The 16671-nt window shown below is 39.3% G+C and overlaps 5 protein-coding genes across 5 annotated transcripts; 4 read left to right on the forward strand and 1 right to left on the reverse strand.

Moving 5' to 3' along the window:
• Nucleotides 1–562: 562 nt before the first annotated feature.
• On the forward strand, nt 563–5683 carry LOC101292598. The gene is made up of 8 exons (XM_004298568.1): nt 563–734; nt 814–1224; nt 1419–1486; nt 1588–1986; nt 2396–3719; nt 4229–4323; nt 4483–4624; nt 4857–5683. Exons 1-8 carry the CDS (start codon nt 563–565, stop codon nt 5525–5527), a joined length of 3282 nt encoding a protein of 1093 aa, XP_004298616.1. The 3' UTR covers nt 5528–5683.
• Nucleotides 5684–6051: 368 nt separating this feature from the next.
• On the forward strand, nt 6052–7506 carry LOC101294842 (probable S-adenosylmethionine-dependent methyltransferase At5g37990-like). The gene is made up of 3 exons (XM_004297704.1): nt 6052–6168; nt 6286–6948; nt 7070–7506. Exons 1-3 carry the CDS (start codon nt 6067–6069, stop codon nt 7415–7417), a joined length of 1113 nt encoding a protein of 370 aa, XP_004297752.1. The 5' UTR covers nt 6052–6066; the 3' UTR covers nt 7418–7506.
• A 2162-nt stretch (nt 7507–9668) lies between these two features.
• Nucleotides 9669–12575, forward strand: LOC101295125 (probable S-acyltransferase At3g18620-like). The gene is made up of 4 exons (XM_004297705.1): nt 9669–9788; nt 10394–10613; nt 10811–11109; nt 11598–12575. The coding sequence occupies exons 1-4, from the start codon at nt 9729–9731 to the stop codon at nt 12099–12101; spliced, it is 1083 nt and encodes a 360-aa protein (XP_004297753.1). The 5' UTR covers nt 9669–9728; the 3' UTR covers nt 12102–12575.
• A 304-nt stretch (nt 12576–12879) lies between these two features.
• Nucleotides 12880–13850, forward strand: LOC101292894. The gene is made up of 3 exons (XM_004298569.1): nt 12880–12973; nt 13080–13129; nt 13332–13850. Exons 1-3 carry the CDS (start codon nt 12931–12933, stop codon nt 13848–13850), a joined length of 612 nt encoding a protein of 203 aa, XP_004298617.1. The 5' UTR covers nt 12880–12930.
• A 163-nt stretch (nt 13851–14013) lies between these two features.
• LOC101295413 (anamorsin homolog) lies at nt 14014–16369 on the reverse strand. The gene is made up of 8 exons (XM_004297706.1): nt 16265–16369; nt 15713–15842; nt 15364–15515; nt 15202–15291; nt 14894–15053; nt 14662–14795; nt 14502–14576; nt 14014–14403 (listed from the first exon to the last, which is right to left on the reverse strand). Exons 1-8 carry the CDS (start codon nt 16265–16267, stop codon nt 14365–14367), a joined length of 783 nt encoding a protein of 260 aa, XP_004297754.1. The 5' UTR covers nt 16268–16369; the 3' UTR covers nt 14014–14364.
• Between the last annotated feature and the right edge of the window lie 302 nt (nt 16370–16671).

The raw sequence follows: 16671 nt of genomic DNA on the forward strand, positions 1-16671 counted from the left end.
GCTGCACAAAGAGCAAATGATCAACACACAAAAAACATTGAAGATGCCTAGATTATTATTACTTACTCTAGTCAAACAGATCATATAAACCAAGGTCTCACTCGTAAATGTAGTCCCGCTCATGGTTAACGAGTTAGTAACACATGCACATATAAAATCCAAACCAAGGTCTAAAATGATATATCAACCAAGCACAAACATGAGACCTCGCAAACATACTTACCCCAACCTAGCGATAGTTATGAAACAAAGGCTAGACACATGTGTTATATACTAGTCCGCTCGACCAATCGTTACCACACCAATCAGTTATATGTAGTTTTACTACAACTTAAAAAAAAAAAAAAAAAAACGTAATCTTACCACATGGGCTTGTTACTTTGCATGAATGTCATTTGGGCCCTTAACTACCAACATGGCTCGCTTGTCCATTGTATCAAACTATCGATACCGCCAAACCCAAGACCCGACCCGCAAGTCCAACTTCATCTTTTATCAAAACCCAGGTGGAATCGGCGAAGACTGAAGAGAGTGTACGTTGCACAGTGCTCGGCAGAAAGCGATGCCGACGAGAACACTGATACTCCTAGCTTGTCTAGTGTCGCTGGCGGCACCAATCGCAGCCGTCGATTCAAAATCAGACACCTCCGGCGAATGGCACGTCCTCACAAAGCACAACTTCTCCTCCCAGATCCGTCTCCATCCTCACATCCTCCTCCTCGTCGCTCTTCCATGTAAAACCCTAACTCTAACAATTCCTAATTCGATTATCGAAAAATTGAAATCAGAAACTTTTAAATGCTGAAACAACAGGGTCCGGCGAGTGTCGATCACTCATGAGACACGTGGCGAAGCTCGTCACCGATAGACCTGAAGACTTCAGCTCGCTGAAGCTGATGGTGTTGCATAGAAACACGGAGAAGATGGTGGCCACGGCGATCGGTGCTGCTTCGGAATGGGAGGAAATTACAGTTTTGTACTATCGCAATTCTGTTTCGTACAAATACGGAGGGAGGCTTCGAGCAAACAACATTTTGAGCTCAATTCGTCCTTATTTGTCATTTTTAGATGAGGAGCTTCCATTCAAATGGCTGAAGAGTCCGGAGGAGTTGAAGGCTTTCGTCGATTCGACTGACAGAGCTTTGGTTCTGTTTGAGTTTTGTGGCTGGACTCCGAAATTGATGGCCAGGAGGAAGATGAATGGCACTGATCACAGTGGTTTTGGTATGCATTGTTCATTGTTCATTGTTCATTGTTCATTGTTTTTGATGCAGTTAATGTCGAGAGTTTTAGCATTGTAAGTATTTGGATGGCTCATATTTTTGACTTGAGATACAGATGAGGTTCATTTTAAGTACAGCTGAGGTTAATGTAATTCTGTTGTTACTTTAATGCTGAGAATAATTTAATGTTTGCAGGGGAGTTTTTTGGTTTGAAGTTGAATGCGGAGACAAATAGAACCGACTGGTGGAAGAATAACCAGAAGGTCGCTGGTAGTTTCTAGCTGCCATTGTTATGATATTATTTTTGAGTAAGAAGAGAAGGAAAAGTTAATGATAAATTTCCTATTTTGAAAAACAAAAACAGGGTACGGAAACTGCAAAAGTGAAGTGTGATGTTGATAATGCGGTTGGTGCAGTTCCCTGGATTGGAGATTTCAGCTCAGTAAATGATAGTGCTGCTTTGGAGGAGACTGAGAAAACTAGGCATGATGGTGCATCGTTCTGCACGCTTAAAGAATATCAGTTGTTTGACTCTTTCTTCTCAAAGTTCATGACTACTGCGAGAGACTTCTTCCTGCCTTCTGAAAGGCATAAATTTGGTGTGGTCTCAGAAAGATCAATGCTCTCAGCTCTTGGTATTGGAGATTCCAGTTCGTGGTTGGCAGTGTTATACTTTGCTGGATGCCCCAGTTGTTCGAAGATTATCAATAAAGAGGGTGAACTTAATAATGCTTTAAAGATGGATAATTCAGTTGTTAAGGAGGTGAGTTCATGTGCTCCTTTTTTGCATTTCTTAATGTGGCTTCTTATTTATCTTGAGTCTCTCCACCTCTCTTATAATTTGGGGGGTTGCACATCAAAATATGTTGATATCAAAGTTATAAGTTTGTTGCCGTTAGAAACATTTTTGGGACTGTAGCATCTGATTTGGATCCATGTTATGGGTGGTTATGGTAATTGGTGTAGCAACACTATCACTTATTTTTGCATCTCTAGAAGTGGTATGAATAATGCATATAATTTTGATTACCTCATGTTACTAGATTAAGAGTGATTACATCCTCGGTAGCTTTTAAGTTACTTTCTTTTTCTGTGTACTACACTATCAACTATTTATTGCTTACATTTTGTTATTAATTGGCCATTATAAATTGATTCATGGTATTTTGTAGCTCGAGGGTGATAGCAATGCTTTGGAGCCAGCTTTGCCTGCAGACCAGCCATCAGTTCTCTTATTTGTGGATAGATCATCTGACTTGTTAGAGACTAAAATAAACGGGAAGGAAGCGCTTGATGCTCTTCGAGAGTTGGCACTGCACCATCACATGTCTCAACAGAAAGGCAGTCATAGTTGGGACATGCATGAGAAATTCTCTGTCCAAGATAATCAAGCATTAAGAATTACATCCGGACATCCTAAAGTAAAACTATCTCAGACTGCTCAGATTAGCAAACAAAAGGACAAAAGGTCTACTTTCACTATATTAAGTGAGGGCAAACAAGTCACTGTGGAGAAGATGGCTTTGGATCTAAAGGGTAATTCCTTGCAGGATATCTTGGAAATGGTACTTAAGCAAAACAAGAAATCTAAATTAAGCTCACTAGTGAAGGAGTTGGGTTTCCAACTTTTGTCAGATGATATGGACATCAAACCAGCAAATACGTTGCCAGAACAAAAAGAAACTGAATCTGATCTAGTTACAGAAGAGCCATCTAAGGAGGGCCTTGCTACACGTAGTATCGACTCAGACAGAGATCAACTGCTGGATGCAACGATTATATCTACTGAACAGCATCCTGAAACATCTACTGAAAAGCATCCTGAAACGTCATCTCATAACAATGAAGATAAAACAGTTTATGTTGATACAAGCAATCAAATGTCATCTATAGATAGTGAACAACATCTTGCAAATCATAAACATGGAGATTTCTCTGAAGAAGATTCACTGGGCGAAAAGTTTGCAGAGCAGGAGCTTCCATTTCAAGGCTTTAAGGGATCATTTTTCTTTTCTGATGGTAATTATCGGTTACTTCAAGCGCTGACTGGTAGGCCAAAAGTTCCATCCCTGGTAATAGTTGATCCCAAAATGCAGCAGCATTATGTCTTCGCGGAGGGGACTAATTTCAATTATTCATCACTGGTTGATTTTATTTCTGCCTTTCTTAATGGAAGTCTTCTTCCATATCAACAGTCTGAAACTGTACTTAAAAACTCTAGGAAAGCCACTCAACCACCATTTGTTAATCTGGACTTCCGTCAGGTGGATTCTATCCCTCGAGTGACAACTAACACTTTCTCTGAGCTGGTTGTTGGGTTCAATCAATCTGACAGTGATGCTTGGAATAAGGATGTCTTGGTTCTTTTTAGCAATAGATGGTGTGGGTTTTGCCAGCGAATGGAGTTGGTTTTTCATGAAGTATACCGAGCTATGAAGGGTTATGCCAAGATGCTGAAAAGTGAATCAAAGAATGAGAAATCAATGTTTCAAAATGGTTAGTACTTTTATTCACTGATAGGTCTTCAAAAGCTGTCCACAATAGATTTCTTTATTATCTTGGAGTATTTAGTAAAAGATACCAATATGTTCTTTAAATATTTTTCAGAGATTATTTTCTGTGCATGAAAAGGTTTTCTATGTTGAGTCATTCTATGTCCAGAGACACAAGACACTTATTTCCCTGTTTAGTCAATTTGGTCTTTGAGTTTTTATATTGACATTGAATATAAATGGAAGTGAATTACCTTTTCTGCTCTCTGCTGCACTAATTTTCTAACCTAGCATGAATTTTTTCTTGGTTGGGGGTTACTGTACTTTCTATTTCTTCAATAGCTACCTGTATCTATTTGGAAATTTCAGACATTCAATATTTTGATGGGACTTAATGTCATAACTAGTTGTGAGATAAGTTGCACTGATTTTGTTTTATGACCTCTAAATCAAGCGGTCAACACATCTAACAGTTGAGTTAATTCCTTTACATTTTCATGTTTGATATAACAGGCAATTTGAAGAATGAATTGCTTAAGCTGCCATTGATGTACTTACTGGATTGCACATCAAATGATTGCAATTTGATACTGAAATCAATGAATCAGGTGTGTCTTGTGGAATGCAAAGTGTTTCTCCCTTATAATATTGTAGTCTTGCTCACTTTTATATTTAACTGTACTTGAGATCAATATTCAAATTGTTTTATTAAGTCAGAGGTAATCTTATCTTATTTGCTCTCATTTCGTCGATGTTGGAATTAACAGAGGGAGGTATATCCTATTCTGGTGCTCTTTCCAGCAGAAAAGAAGCATGCTCTTCCTTATGAAGGAGATATGGCAGTGACTGAGGTTTTCAAGTTCATGGCTGATCATGGAAGTAACAATCATCATCTTGTCAGTGAAAAAGGTAACTCTTTTTCAGGTGCTCTGATTTTACTATTAACACGTGTGGTTCATTAGATAAAATCATAGAAGGCACTTTATATAACTTTTGTATTGCTCCTTTCTCCTTTAAACATGCTCGGTTCTCAGTGGCACTACCATGCAATATTCTTCTTTTATATTATACAATTTAAATACAGATTTTTTTAATAGCTAGTTTTCCTTGCTTGAGTAGCCTGCTTGTTTGCTTGGTGTAGGGATCTTGTGGACTGTAGCTGAAAAGGGACGAAGAAATCAAGATTTCTTTTCAGTTCAGTCATACGACATTCATGAGCAGTCTAGGGACTCACTTCATGAAGTCCTATTAACAAATGTGCATAAACCATTTATTGAAGACAAGCTGGTCAAGTCTCAAATAAGCCAAACCTTGCATGAAGCACCCCCAAATGTGGTGGTCGGTTCCATCCTAGTTGCTACTGATAAACTTCTTGGCGTGCATCCCTTTGATAAATCAGAGATTCTCATTCTGAAGGCAGATCAAGTTAATGGATTTCAAGGTTTAATTATCAACAAGCATATCAGATGGGATGCTCTGCCTGAATTGGGAGAAGAAGTTAAGATATTAGCAGAAGCCCCTTTGTCCTTTGGAGGACCGCTTATAAAGGGTGGAATGCCTCTCGTCGCGTTAACTCAAAAATTTGTCAAGCATGAATATCCGGAAATCTTACCAGGCATTGCATTCCTTGATCCATCAGCAACAATTCAAAAAATCAAAGAGCTCAAGTTAGGAAATCAACCGGTCGCTGACTACTGGTTTTTCTTTGGGTATTCGAGTTGGGGTTGGGACCAGCTCTTTGATGAGATTGATCAAGGAGCTTGGAATTTAAGTGATGACGGTATGCAACATTTAAATTGGCCATCTAGTTAGGTATTTCTTTCTTATAACATGATAGAGCTTTTGGAGCATTGCAAGAAGGAACTCCGGGAGAAACTATAAGCAAATACAAAGGAGAATACAGGGAATATAGGTCAGCACACAAAACCATTTGATCTGCTTGTAACCTTTTTGTAGTCGATCTGTTTTCTGCAAGAGTGTAAATATTAGCTCTTTTAGTTCACACCTTACTATCCAGTTTCAGGTTTCACTGACTTGGGATGTAACCCGTCATGAGTATTTCTCAATTTGTTCTGCTTTTTGTTGTTGAAGTTTTGGCCTTGTGGATAGTGGATACGACCTATTCAGTGAACTGGTCAACACAAACGTTATCATATTTCAATGGTTGAGTTTACAGGTTTAGTTGTTTTCTCCGACATGTACGTTTGTTGTTAGTGTCAATAAAAATGGCTATGAAAGTGATAAATGATGCAATAATTCGGTGGCGGACTATTGATAGTCAACCAAGCAGAGTTAAATAGGCATTATCAGTATGCTATATTAGGCAAAACATGATTGCAGCAGAAAGAGAGATGGAACCAAAAATGAGCAACAAGGCAACCACAGTGCTGGAAGCACATCCGATGAACGGTGGAGATGGCACATACAGCTACACCAAAAATTCCTATTACCAAGTAAGCTCTTTCAGTGATGCTTATCTGCGTCTGTTTATGTCACGAATGCTAGTTTTAATGCATCAAAGCATATGTGCATACTCTGATGATGATGATGAAACTTGAACTACTGTGCAGAGAGAAGCTGCAAATGTTGCGCAAACTCTTATTGGTGATGTAATAGCCATGAAGCTTGACATAAACGAGTTTGCTTCTTCTTCTACCAATGCATTTTGTATAGCAGATCTGGGGTGTTCAGTTGGACCAAACACCTTTGTTTCTGTGGAGAACATATTGGAAGCAATTAAGCATAAGTACCGGTCCGAATGCATGTCTTCCCAGACGCGTGAATTCCAAGTCTTCTTTAATGATCACGCAGGCAATGATTTCAATACCCTATTTGCAAAATTCCCTCCGACAAGGAACTACTTTGCAGCTGGTGTGCCGGGGTCTTTCCATGGCCGATTATTCCCCAAGTCCTCTCTCCATGTTGTGCATTCTTCATATGCAACCCACTGGCTCTCAAAGGTACCCGAAGAACTGACAGACAAGAACTCTCCGGCATGGAACAAAGGGAAGATTCACTACACAACTGCCCCTGAAGAAGTTGTTAATGCTTATGCAGCTCAATTTACCAAGGACATGGCAGCATTCTTGGAAGCTCGCGCTCAAGAGCTTGTGGTTGGTGGAATGATGATACTAATCTTGCCAGCTGTCCCAACTGGGATCCCTCATTCCCGTGTTCCCAACGGAGTAATGTTCGATTTTATGGGGTCTATTCTCATCGATATGGCAAAGGAAGTAAGCAATTACCAAGCTGTATTCTTAATCACTTTTGATGTGAATTTGATAAGATAATTCAATTCCACTTCCTCTATGTTCGCCATATATGATGAAATGATGAATCATGTTTCTCTTTTAGGGAGTAATATCTGAAGCTGAGGTGGACTCATTCAACTTGCCAGTGTACACTACCTCTCCCAAGGAGATGGGAGAGCTGGTAGAGAGAAATGGACGCTTTCACATCGAGCAAATGGAATCAACGAGCCCCTGGCTTGAAATCAAGCATTCCAACTCTGACTACGGGAAGACACTGTCGATGTCGCTAAGAGCTGGCATGGAGGGAGTTCTCAGAAGCCATTTCGGAAGTGAGATTACCAATCAGCTATTTAATAGGCTCTGTGACCAAAGTGGACAACTTACCCGCCAGCTACAGGAGTCCTGCTGCAGAGAAGGTACTCAGTTGTTTGTTGCTCTCAAGCGCATATGAAGCAAACTTGCACATTGTAATATGAAACTGCTTTTGCATTACGAAACAGTGCTGCTTTTAGTTGAATAAAATATATGATATTTTGTTAGAAAATTAACCAATAAATCATAAGAGCATCTCCAATGGAAAATTGCTCTGAGGTTGCAGTTGTGATTAAGAATGGAGCTCGATTTGGAAATCTCCATACGAAGTTTTTAATGCTTATGCAGCTCCATTTGCCAAGCTCGATCGCACTCAAGAGCTTGTGCCAGTCCCAACTGGAGTGATGTTTCATTTTATTTTATTTTTTAAAAATCAGGACTCAAACTTTTATTTAGTTGAATGAGTTACTAGTTGGAATACGCTTTTGTAACTTGGCAATCGCATTTAGCTTTGGTTGTTGTTTGAGAAATGAAGCCTTGGTATAAATGTATAACTGCATATTGATTGGATTCTAAAGAAAACTTGATATAGATCTGCAGGCAAGACTAAGAAAGTGCTTATAATTTGTCGTTGCAGTTGCAATAAGAAATGGAAGACATACATGTAACAACAAGACGGCGCTTACAAATTTTTCCAGTAGGAGTTGAAATTGCAAAGTGCAAATTACATTACTGGATAAGAAAATTAGGCTACAAATTTTTCAGTAGGAGTTGAAATTGCCAATTGCAAACCGACTGATGTGAATTTCCTATTAACATAGATCTCACTGATGCAAAGATGCAGCGCCAGTAACTGAGTGATAGAGTCCTTGTTGCTGCTGCTGCTCCTCACCACCTCCACCCCCTTGTCCATCTCCTCTCTCAAACTCCTCATCGCCGCCTTCACAGGCTTCTCACCATCCTGGTAGTCCATTGTCCGGTAGATACAATCAAGCAGCCTCCTTATGATCCAGGGCGCCTCCTCCTTCTCCTTCATCTCTTTCACCGCCTCAAACAGCCTCTCCCGAGCAGCCTTTTCCTCCGCCGTCAACGCCACCACCGTTCCGTCTACTCCTATAATCCGATTCATCATGCGCATAAGATTGCGAGTATTCACTAAGTCAGTCAAAACTTCAACAACCGTCCGATCATCCGTGTTCTTGCGGAACAGCCGCCATGATTTGAGCTTCGCGATTTGCTCCTCTCCCCTCTGCAATTTATCCATGACCATGCCCTCGAGTATTCGATCGTTATTCCTTAGGTCTTGGATGGCTTGATCGGAGCGTCGATCTTTAAGGGAATCGGAGATCTGGTAGTTTTGGATGGTTTCATCTCTCAAGGAATTGAGAGTGGCCAGTAGAAAACCCAGGATGGGTTTCAGCTTTCTCTTCTTCTCCATCAATTTGGTGACCTGATCGTTCAAACTTTTGAACGCTGCCTCCATTCTTCTCTCTCTTTCTGTCTCTCACAGTTTTGTTTCTTGTTATGATGTTCTCACTCACCATATATATATATATACACGCCTCCGAATTCCTCTTCCTATTAGGAAATTTAACAAATCCCAATCCTTTCGGGTAAGGGATAATAAATCGGAAATTAAAGCTTTTTCCGCCAGCTGGCGATTCAAAATTGGATTTGACGTCGTTCCGGGGCAAACTTGACATTTCCATTAAACAAAAAGGCTAATGCGGCCCAACTACACAACTAATAACTGGGCCTCACGTATGCGTTTTACACCCCTTCCCCCAAATTCTTCATCGGTCTCGTTCTTGTTCTCGTTCTATGTTATGGTTCTTGGTTACAACTTGGCAGCCATGTTTCTTTCTTGAGAAGTGTTTTTATGGCGGAACGATTGATGTTGTTTTGTGGGATCTCCTCTCTTTGGAGGCTGGGTGTTTTATGGTCTGTGGTTTGGGATTTGGCTGGCAACGAAACATCGACTTGCTCATCCATGTCGTTCTGCCTCCGGCGGTTGATTGGTGGCTTTATGGGTCAGCGGCGGCGGCAGAAGAGGCAACAGCTAGGGTTTGCTTGGGTGGCTGTTGGTTTAGCTTTGATGTGTTTTTTGTGTAATTTTATTTTTATCTTTTATGTTACCCTCATTTACCCTTTCTACGTGAATTAGGCTAAGGGGTAATTTTTCTAATATTTATCTGTACTTGGGCCACAAGGCTTCCCCCTTTGGTAATCATTAATGAAATTTTCATTAATTCCAAAAAAAATATAACTGGGCCTCATCGGGTCGCGTGGTTGGGTTTGGACCTAGTCAAAGTCCACGCAGAAAGTTCCATTGTCCCATTTGTATCGACGCTTCTCAGAATCTTAATCCTTCTTGGAAACTCTGTTGGGTCTCTCTCTACCATGGAGAACCTTCTTCTTCTTCTACAGAATTGGGATGCCTTCTTATTTGGATGACGTCAATCTCTCGACCTGCTCCAGAGGCTTTAGCAATCATGGCTGACTTGCCCGAGGTCTTTCTCTGTTTCTTTGATTGGCTCTTTGATTATTATGGTCTTTACATTCTTGGGCTTCATATCAAAGTTTTGATCTTTTTGTTTTCTGTCTTTTAATGCTGGATATTCATGTATAAAGATTGCTGCTTTTCTGTTTTGAATTTGATATTGAACAAACCCAAATGGGCTTGCATGGTTTTCTCAATCAGTGTAGCATTATTGTGTAGTTGCTAACCCAGATGTTAATTGCTTGGGTTGTATCAGTTATTCTCTTTGAGCTTTGTTTAAGATTTTAGACCTACAATTGATTACCTGGGATGTGTTCAATTGCATTCTTCTGCTTTGTTGAACCTTTTTGTTGTTACTGTTTTGGAGAAACTAGGATTGAATTCACCTGTTTCGATGCATGTCTCGGCTAAGATGGTCATAACAAAGACTTCCTGTTTAGAACAATTGATTTTGAGGAACTCCCTCATAGTTTAACAGAAATATGGCTCGGTAGTTTCGAGAAATAGTTGTGTAAGAAAATGTGGATGTATAAAGTAAGTCTGTTATTCATGTAAGCTTTTGTCTTTAATTATATGTAGTTTACTTGGTCACTGACTTGAGGATTACATGTTTAGGAGCATATTACATCCATCAAGGAAGAATATGATGTTCAGTGTTGGGGTTGTGGATTACACCTTCTTCTTCCATCAAATTCTCCACTTTTCAAATGTGGTTGGTGTGGAGCGTTAACAAATCAAAATGCAAGAAAACGTGATACCAAGTACATTTGGTTGAGACGCTTGCGAGATCGAATCTTTGTCTTTATCCTTCTCATATTTATGCTCTTTGTGATATGTACGTACTTGTAGCTCTTGTAATTTTATCATGCAATAATCATGTCGAGTTATAGTTGATTACAAATTTGATATAATAAATAATCTGAAGTTTTATCATGCACTTTCTTCATCATGAACTTGTCTCGCACTACACTTTTCTACATTTCCTATTACGTTCTCTTATTATTTTATCTTGATCCATTTCCTGAATGGCAGGTGGTGGAGTGTGGGCGGTGCACCCTGTTCTTTTCGCTACCAGCTATTTCACTGGAATTTTCCACTCCATCATAACCTTCATATTGTCTGTAGCTACTCTTTACACATTCAGTTCTGCTGCATTCAAGTGTGCTGGAACACCTCCATTCATAGTCTGGGGCAGCTATCCAGCTGTGGGGAAAGGTGGCCTTGAGAATTATACCTTCTGTAACCTCTGCTCAAAGCCCAAGTCTCCAAGAACTCATCACTGCCGGACCTGCGGAAAGTGTATATTGGACATGGATCACCACTGCCCATTTGTGAGTCAGTCTATCTGTAACTGCGATTTGTTTTACAGATTATCTTGCCCGTCCATTAGTAATGAATTATCTTGCCAAGTAATTATTTTATAAAATTACTAGCTTGGCAAGTGAGTGGAAATAGCAACTTCAATATTAGGTTAGTTAATGCAGGTTTTGATTTTAATCTTAACTTTGATCACTCATAAGAAAACCTTCTATGAAAAGCTCAATGATGAAAGAACATTAATCAAATTGTAATTTTTGTAATTCTTCTATTATAAAATCTTAGAAAAGGACTAGACTGAATTATATGGATAAATACAATTGCAGGTAGCTGGATATAAAAGATTTCACAATTTCTATATGGCTCCATACTGGCAACTCTGCATTTGAAAGTAGTAGCTTTGCTTTATTACAAACCCTGATCATTTCTTAGATTTACATTTGTTCCATTATCATGAATTGCATACTAACAGCAGGAATTGTCTTTGCTTAATTGGATGCAGATTGGGAATTGTGTTGGTGCTGATAATCACCCCCACTTCATTGCCTTACTTATTTCAGTTATTATTGGTACAACATATGTGTCTGTCATGGCTGTATATGTATGTTTCCAAATATGGCCATCCATAACATTCGAAAGCATCAGCAGCTTTAATGTGTACAGCACTGAGTTCGCTATGAGATATGCCAGGGTGCTTCTTATGGGTTTGCTAAGATCTGTAGTGTTTTTGGAGCCTAGAGGGCTTGTTCTAGTATATCTCTTAATTTCAAGTGTTTCATTGGGGATAGGGTTGTTCATACTTCTGTGGCAGCAGCTCTGTTATATATATGAGGGGAAAACCTACTTGAGTGATTTAAGCTCACAAGGCAGCGATGACGTTGGAGAGAAGGATTGCCAAAATATTTTGCGTTTCTTTGGATGGCCATATTCTTTCTCAAGATACATGCCTCTCTGGTCTATTTCAAGATTTCTGCCAAGTTTCCATAAGAAGAGACATGCAAAGTAAATATTGTAGTATGATCTAATGAAATCCACTTCTTTCCCTTTTCTGGGATGGTGGAGGAGGCAGAGACTTGAAGGGGATGGGGCAAGGCGGCATTATGCGCCATTCATATGAACGCAACCATTCACGTGCTGCTCACATGGTGGGGTGATTGTACGAGGGAAAGCATATACACCCCACCCCTCAGAAGACTCTTTGTTAGGATGGTAATTGCAGCAATTTGTGCTTTCATCAAGTACTGTGTAATCTGTATCATACATTTTTTGGGAAATTTGGACAAGAGTTGTTTTCTCTAATGGTTTGATTCAGCACTTGCTTTAGTTGATTGCTGACAGAAATTTTTGAACCGTTGTTTCTTACTGAGTGTGAAATTATAATGCTGTAGTTCAGATTTGGCTATCCAGAATGTAAAAGAACCATGTTTATTTAAGAATGATCAAATGTTATTTGTATTAATGATGTAGAAGAAATTGGACCATTGTTTAGTGCATTGGTTTTGGTATCTGAGTACAGATCACAGATGACTGGAGAATTTCGACTCCTGAAAATTGGTGTCACACATCCATTTTGTTAAAGAAATAAATAGATTTTCTTTTACGGAAATAACTTAGGTGATCAATTATGGTCATTTATGGGTGACAAACACCAATAAGAGATGAACAAGTGTTAAAACCTAGTCAGGTTCTTCTTTACACTGTAATTTACTGTGAGTGAGCAAAACCTAGTGTACCAGTAGCCGGTCACATATTTTTAAGTCGTCTTCCACACCTCTTGTTGATAAAAGGGATAACGTGCCACTTCCCTCTCTCTGGTTCTCTCCCTGAGTGGAACAATGGCTACCTGTTCTTATCTTCTCAATCATGCTCACATTAAAGGTACCAATTTGTTACTATGCACGCATCCACAAGTCTCTTTCTTGTTTCTCTGTCCTTGGTTTTCATTACCTGATTGTATCTGGCTCTTGCTTTCAATTTGTTGCAGGATGGCCTTCAAGGATAAGGATATCCAAGCATGGAAATCCCACAATCAGTGTAAGTACCCATCTCTGTTTTCATTTCCAAATTGTGCTTGGTCCTGGTTTGTGCACTTAATACCAGTTTCATGACAATCATGTTCATGCGAGTCTTCAGAATGGTCATTTTTACACCAATAACTTTCCTTTTGGAAACAACTAGGATAAGGTTTGTAGTTGGAGAGATAGAAGTAACTTACTTAGTAACTATTAACTTCTAGATTATGCAGGAGAGCTTTACGTGTCCCAGAAGGCAAAGACTTGTAATTGCACAATGTTCTACCTCATATCTGACTGAAGTCGGAGCCTCTCCTAGCATTTCCGGGAAGCCATTTGATCCCCATTTTTCGGTTTCCGAGATCCTCAGGGTGATCGACATGCCAGAAACATCACATACCGCCGTCTCGAGTTTCATGCACAAGTTGGTGGTGGCAGATTTGGACCCTGCAACAGCAAAGCTCGCCATTGCGTTTCTAGGACCCTTTCTGGCTCTGTTTTCATTTCTCTTCATTGTAAGAATTGTGATGTCTTGGTACCCGAAAATTCCTGTGGGGAAGTTCCCATATGTCTTGGCTTACGCTCCCACAGAGCCAATTCTCATCCCAACCAGAAAGGTGATCCCTCCATTAGGGGGTGTGGATGTAACCCCTGTGGTCTGGTTTGGATTGATTAGTTTCCTAAATGAGATATTAATAGGTCCACAAGGGCTCCTTGTGCTTCTATCTCAACAAGTTAACTGATGCAGGATTGTAGTCAAGAATATGTTTAGTTTCAGATCTGTGGTATATCTGAGAGATACTTTTTTGGGTTGTGAAATGAACAACATCATGGCATTGCTGTTTCCATTTTGTATAATGATGATTTCTTATAGCTGAATAGACTGAAATATGGCAATGACAATTTCACTGATAACAAATGAATTAATAGTCTGGTACTAATGAACACAACCTGAGACCCATTATTGAAAATGTAAATCCAGTTATGCTTAACAGTACAACATTGTTAATAACCCATACAAGTACTGCAAAATGCTGTAAAACCTTGAACTACAACCCAGAACGCTTTTGAAACTCAAAAACAATCATGGAAACCTGGACACCTATCAATTCAGAGTACAACCCAAAAGTTCAACTGTTTGGAGGAGGTAAAATGGTCACTAATACAAAAATAACCCAAAATGTGGAGAAACCATCCCCACATATTCTAGAATCCAAGATCCTCACGCAACCATGCAGTGGTTCCCTCGCCAATTGTTTATATGTCTGCTGCAAGGAAGTTTGAAGAAAACACTACCTGAAAAAGAGATGTCCGGTTACACATGACTTGTACAAGGAAAAAAAGAAACAAAAACACTACTCCTTTAGTGTTTCATTTCAACAAATATGAAATACCTTCTCGCCTGGTTTGAATGGAGGAAGACCTTTATAAGGACATGTAGAGCATCGGAAAGCATCCCCTAATCCACACTGCAGAGAGTACAACTTTCTGAGAAAAGTAAAAGAGAAACAGACTTGAAACATCAGAGCTAGATAAAGGCTATGAAGGACATACGCTGCCACATGCCGACTGGAAACTGCTTAAGTCCACAGTAGATTGTAACTTCTCTACTTTTTCCTCCGCTTCAGCCCTCCCACAAGTGCAGTTTTTACAAGCTTTCCTTGTGCTTCCAACTTCACAATCATCAGCTGCAGAAGCACATTGCCAAGCACATGATCCAGATGAACTTAACCAGAGATAAACACTTGAGTTGATTAACAGACCATTTTCAATATCATTGTCTTACCTACAACTGGCTGGGGTTTCTTCAAGTCCTCTTCTGTTAGTAAACTATCCTCATCAATCAGATCCGAATCATCATCAATCTGCAACTTTGGTAGAGCTTTTGAAGGCTTTTTTAAGGCAAAGGATGAGCCAATTTTCCAAGAAGGCTTTTTAGCCTTGACCTAAGAGAGGAGAGAGCACAATTAAAGGTCCATCAGATTATCTCAGTTAGATCTCATAAGGATCCATGTAGCCAAATCCCAAACACAAGGGGGAGCGGAGGAATATTAAAAAATCATGCCGATGGGAATTAGATACATAGAAACTTACTCCAGAGCATAACTGAGATGATTTTGTTTGAAGAGCTTGTGCTTCTAGAAAACCAGAGAGCAGTAACTTGCGCTCAAGAACAGAGGTGGTCTGCAAGGAAACCCAAGTTAGACTTCCAAATGCAAATTAATCCTTTACCTCACAATACAAAACATGAATTACCTTATCTGTTTCAGAAGTCTTGCAAACTACAATTGTTCCACCAGGCTTCAAGACTCTTGAGGCCTCCTTCAACAACTGATCACTTGGGAATTCAATTGATCTGCAAAGGGCAAACACAATGTCGACAGAGGAAGTCCCCTGTGGCAGCTGACCTGTCATAAGCCAAACCCAAATCAGGTGAACAACTGCTAATTTGATCAGATTCAAAATGCGTATGTCCTATGCATCAAAAAAAACTCGGTGGGAATTTAATCGCAGACAGGTAGATGGAAGATGAAAAATCTCACACAACAATGACCTTAGTAAAGTCCAAATTGATACAAACAACAAAAAGGAGGAAGGAACCTACTCAAGGAAGACGCTTGAGTGATAATTTGAGGTTCACACTTATCCGAAACTCCATTCCCAAGCTCCTTTAACGCATCCAAAACAAGACTGGCAGATAGAACCGCATCATCTGTAAATGCCAGCACCGATCCCTGCATAAACCAAATTAAAAACATTTGATCAAACACACCCTCGATTTCCAGAATGCAGGAAAAAAAAAAAAACCATAAAATCAACAATCTTCATTTCTAAAAATTTCTAATAAAAAAAAAAATCATAAAATCAACAATCTTCAATTCAGATACTAAAAATTGCGAAAAAAAAAAAAAAGAATTTTTTTGCAGGAAAACGCAGTAAGATGATACCTTCCTAACTTATTATTAGTATTTTTTTCTTTCAATTCAGTCATCATATGAGCAACCAAACCAGCAATTATCACATAAAAAAAATAGAAATAATAAAAAATCGAAACGTGGAAAGCATCGCAGTTAGATGGAACCAATTTTCAGCGAACAAACCAATCCGCAGAATTTGAATTTTCACAGAGAACAGAGAAAACTGAATTCGGAGTTACCATGATTTCGACGGTAGATCAGATCTTGAAGCCCTAAAATGGAAAAGTAAAACGCAATTTGGCGTCGCCGACTTCGTTTTGGTATTCTGCAAGTTTAGGCTGCGTGGGAATTATAAAGGTGCTTTTTTAAATTAAATATATAGCTGGAGAAAAAGCGGTAGTGACGCGTGAGTCATAAATTTATATATGGGCCTGTGATCATGGGCTTTCGAGCCCAGAGTCGATAGGGAAATTCTCGGTTTGTTTATTTGTTTGTTTGTTTTTTTTTTTTTTAAGTTTGTAAAAAACTAAAACGATTACTAAAAGGTAATCTATCATGTGTACTAGGTGAGGTATGCCTCACAACTACTTGTCTATCGGTAGATGATAACAGTAAAGTATGTAATGATTACTTCAGACCTTCGCTT

The sequence above is a fragment of the Fragaria vesca genome, linkage group LG4 (genome assembly GCF_000184155.1).
Source record: "Fragaria vesca subsp. vesca linkage group LG4, FraVesHawaii_1.0, whole genome shotgun sequence".
NCBI lineage: Eukaryota > Viridiplantae > Streptophyta > Magnoliopsida > Rosales > Rosaceae > Fragaria > Fragaria vesca.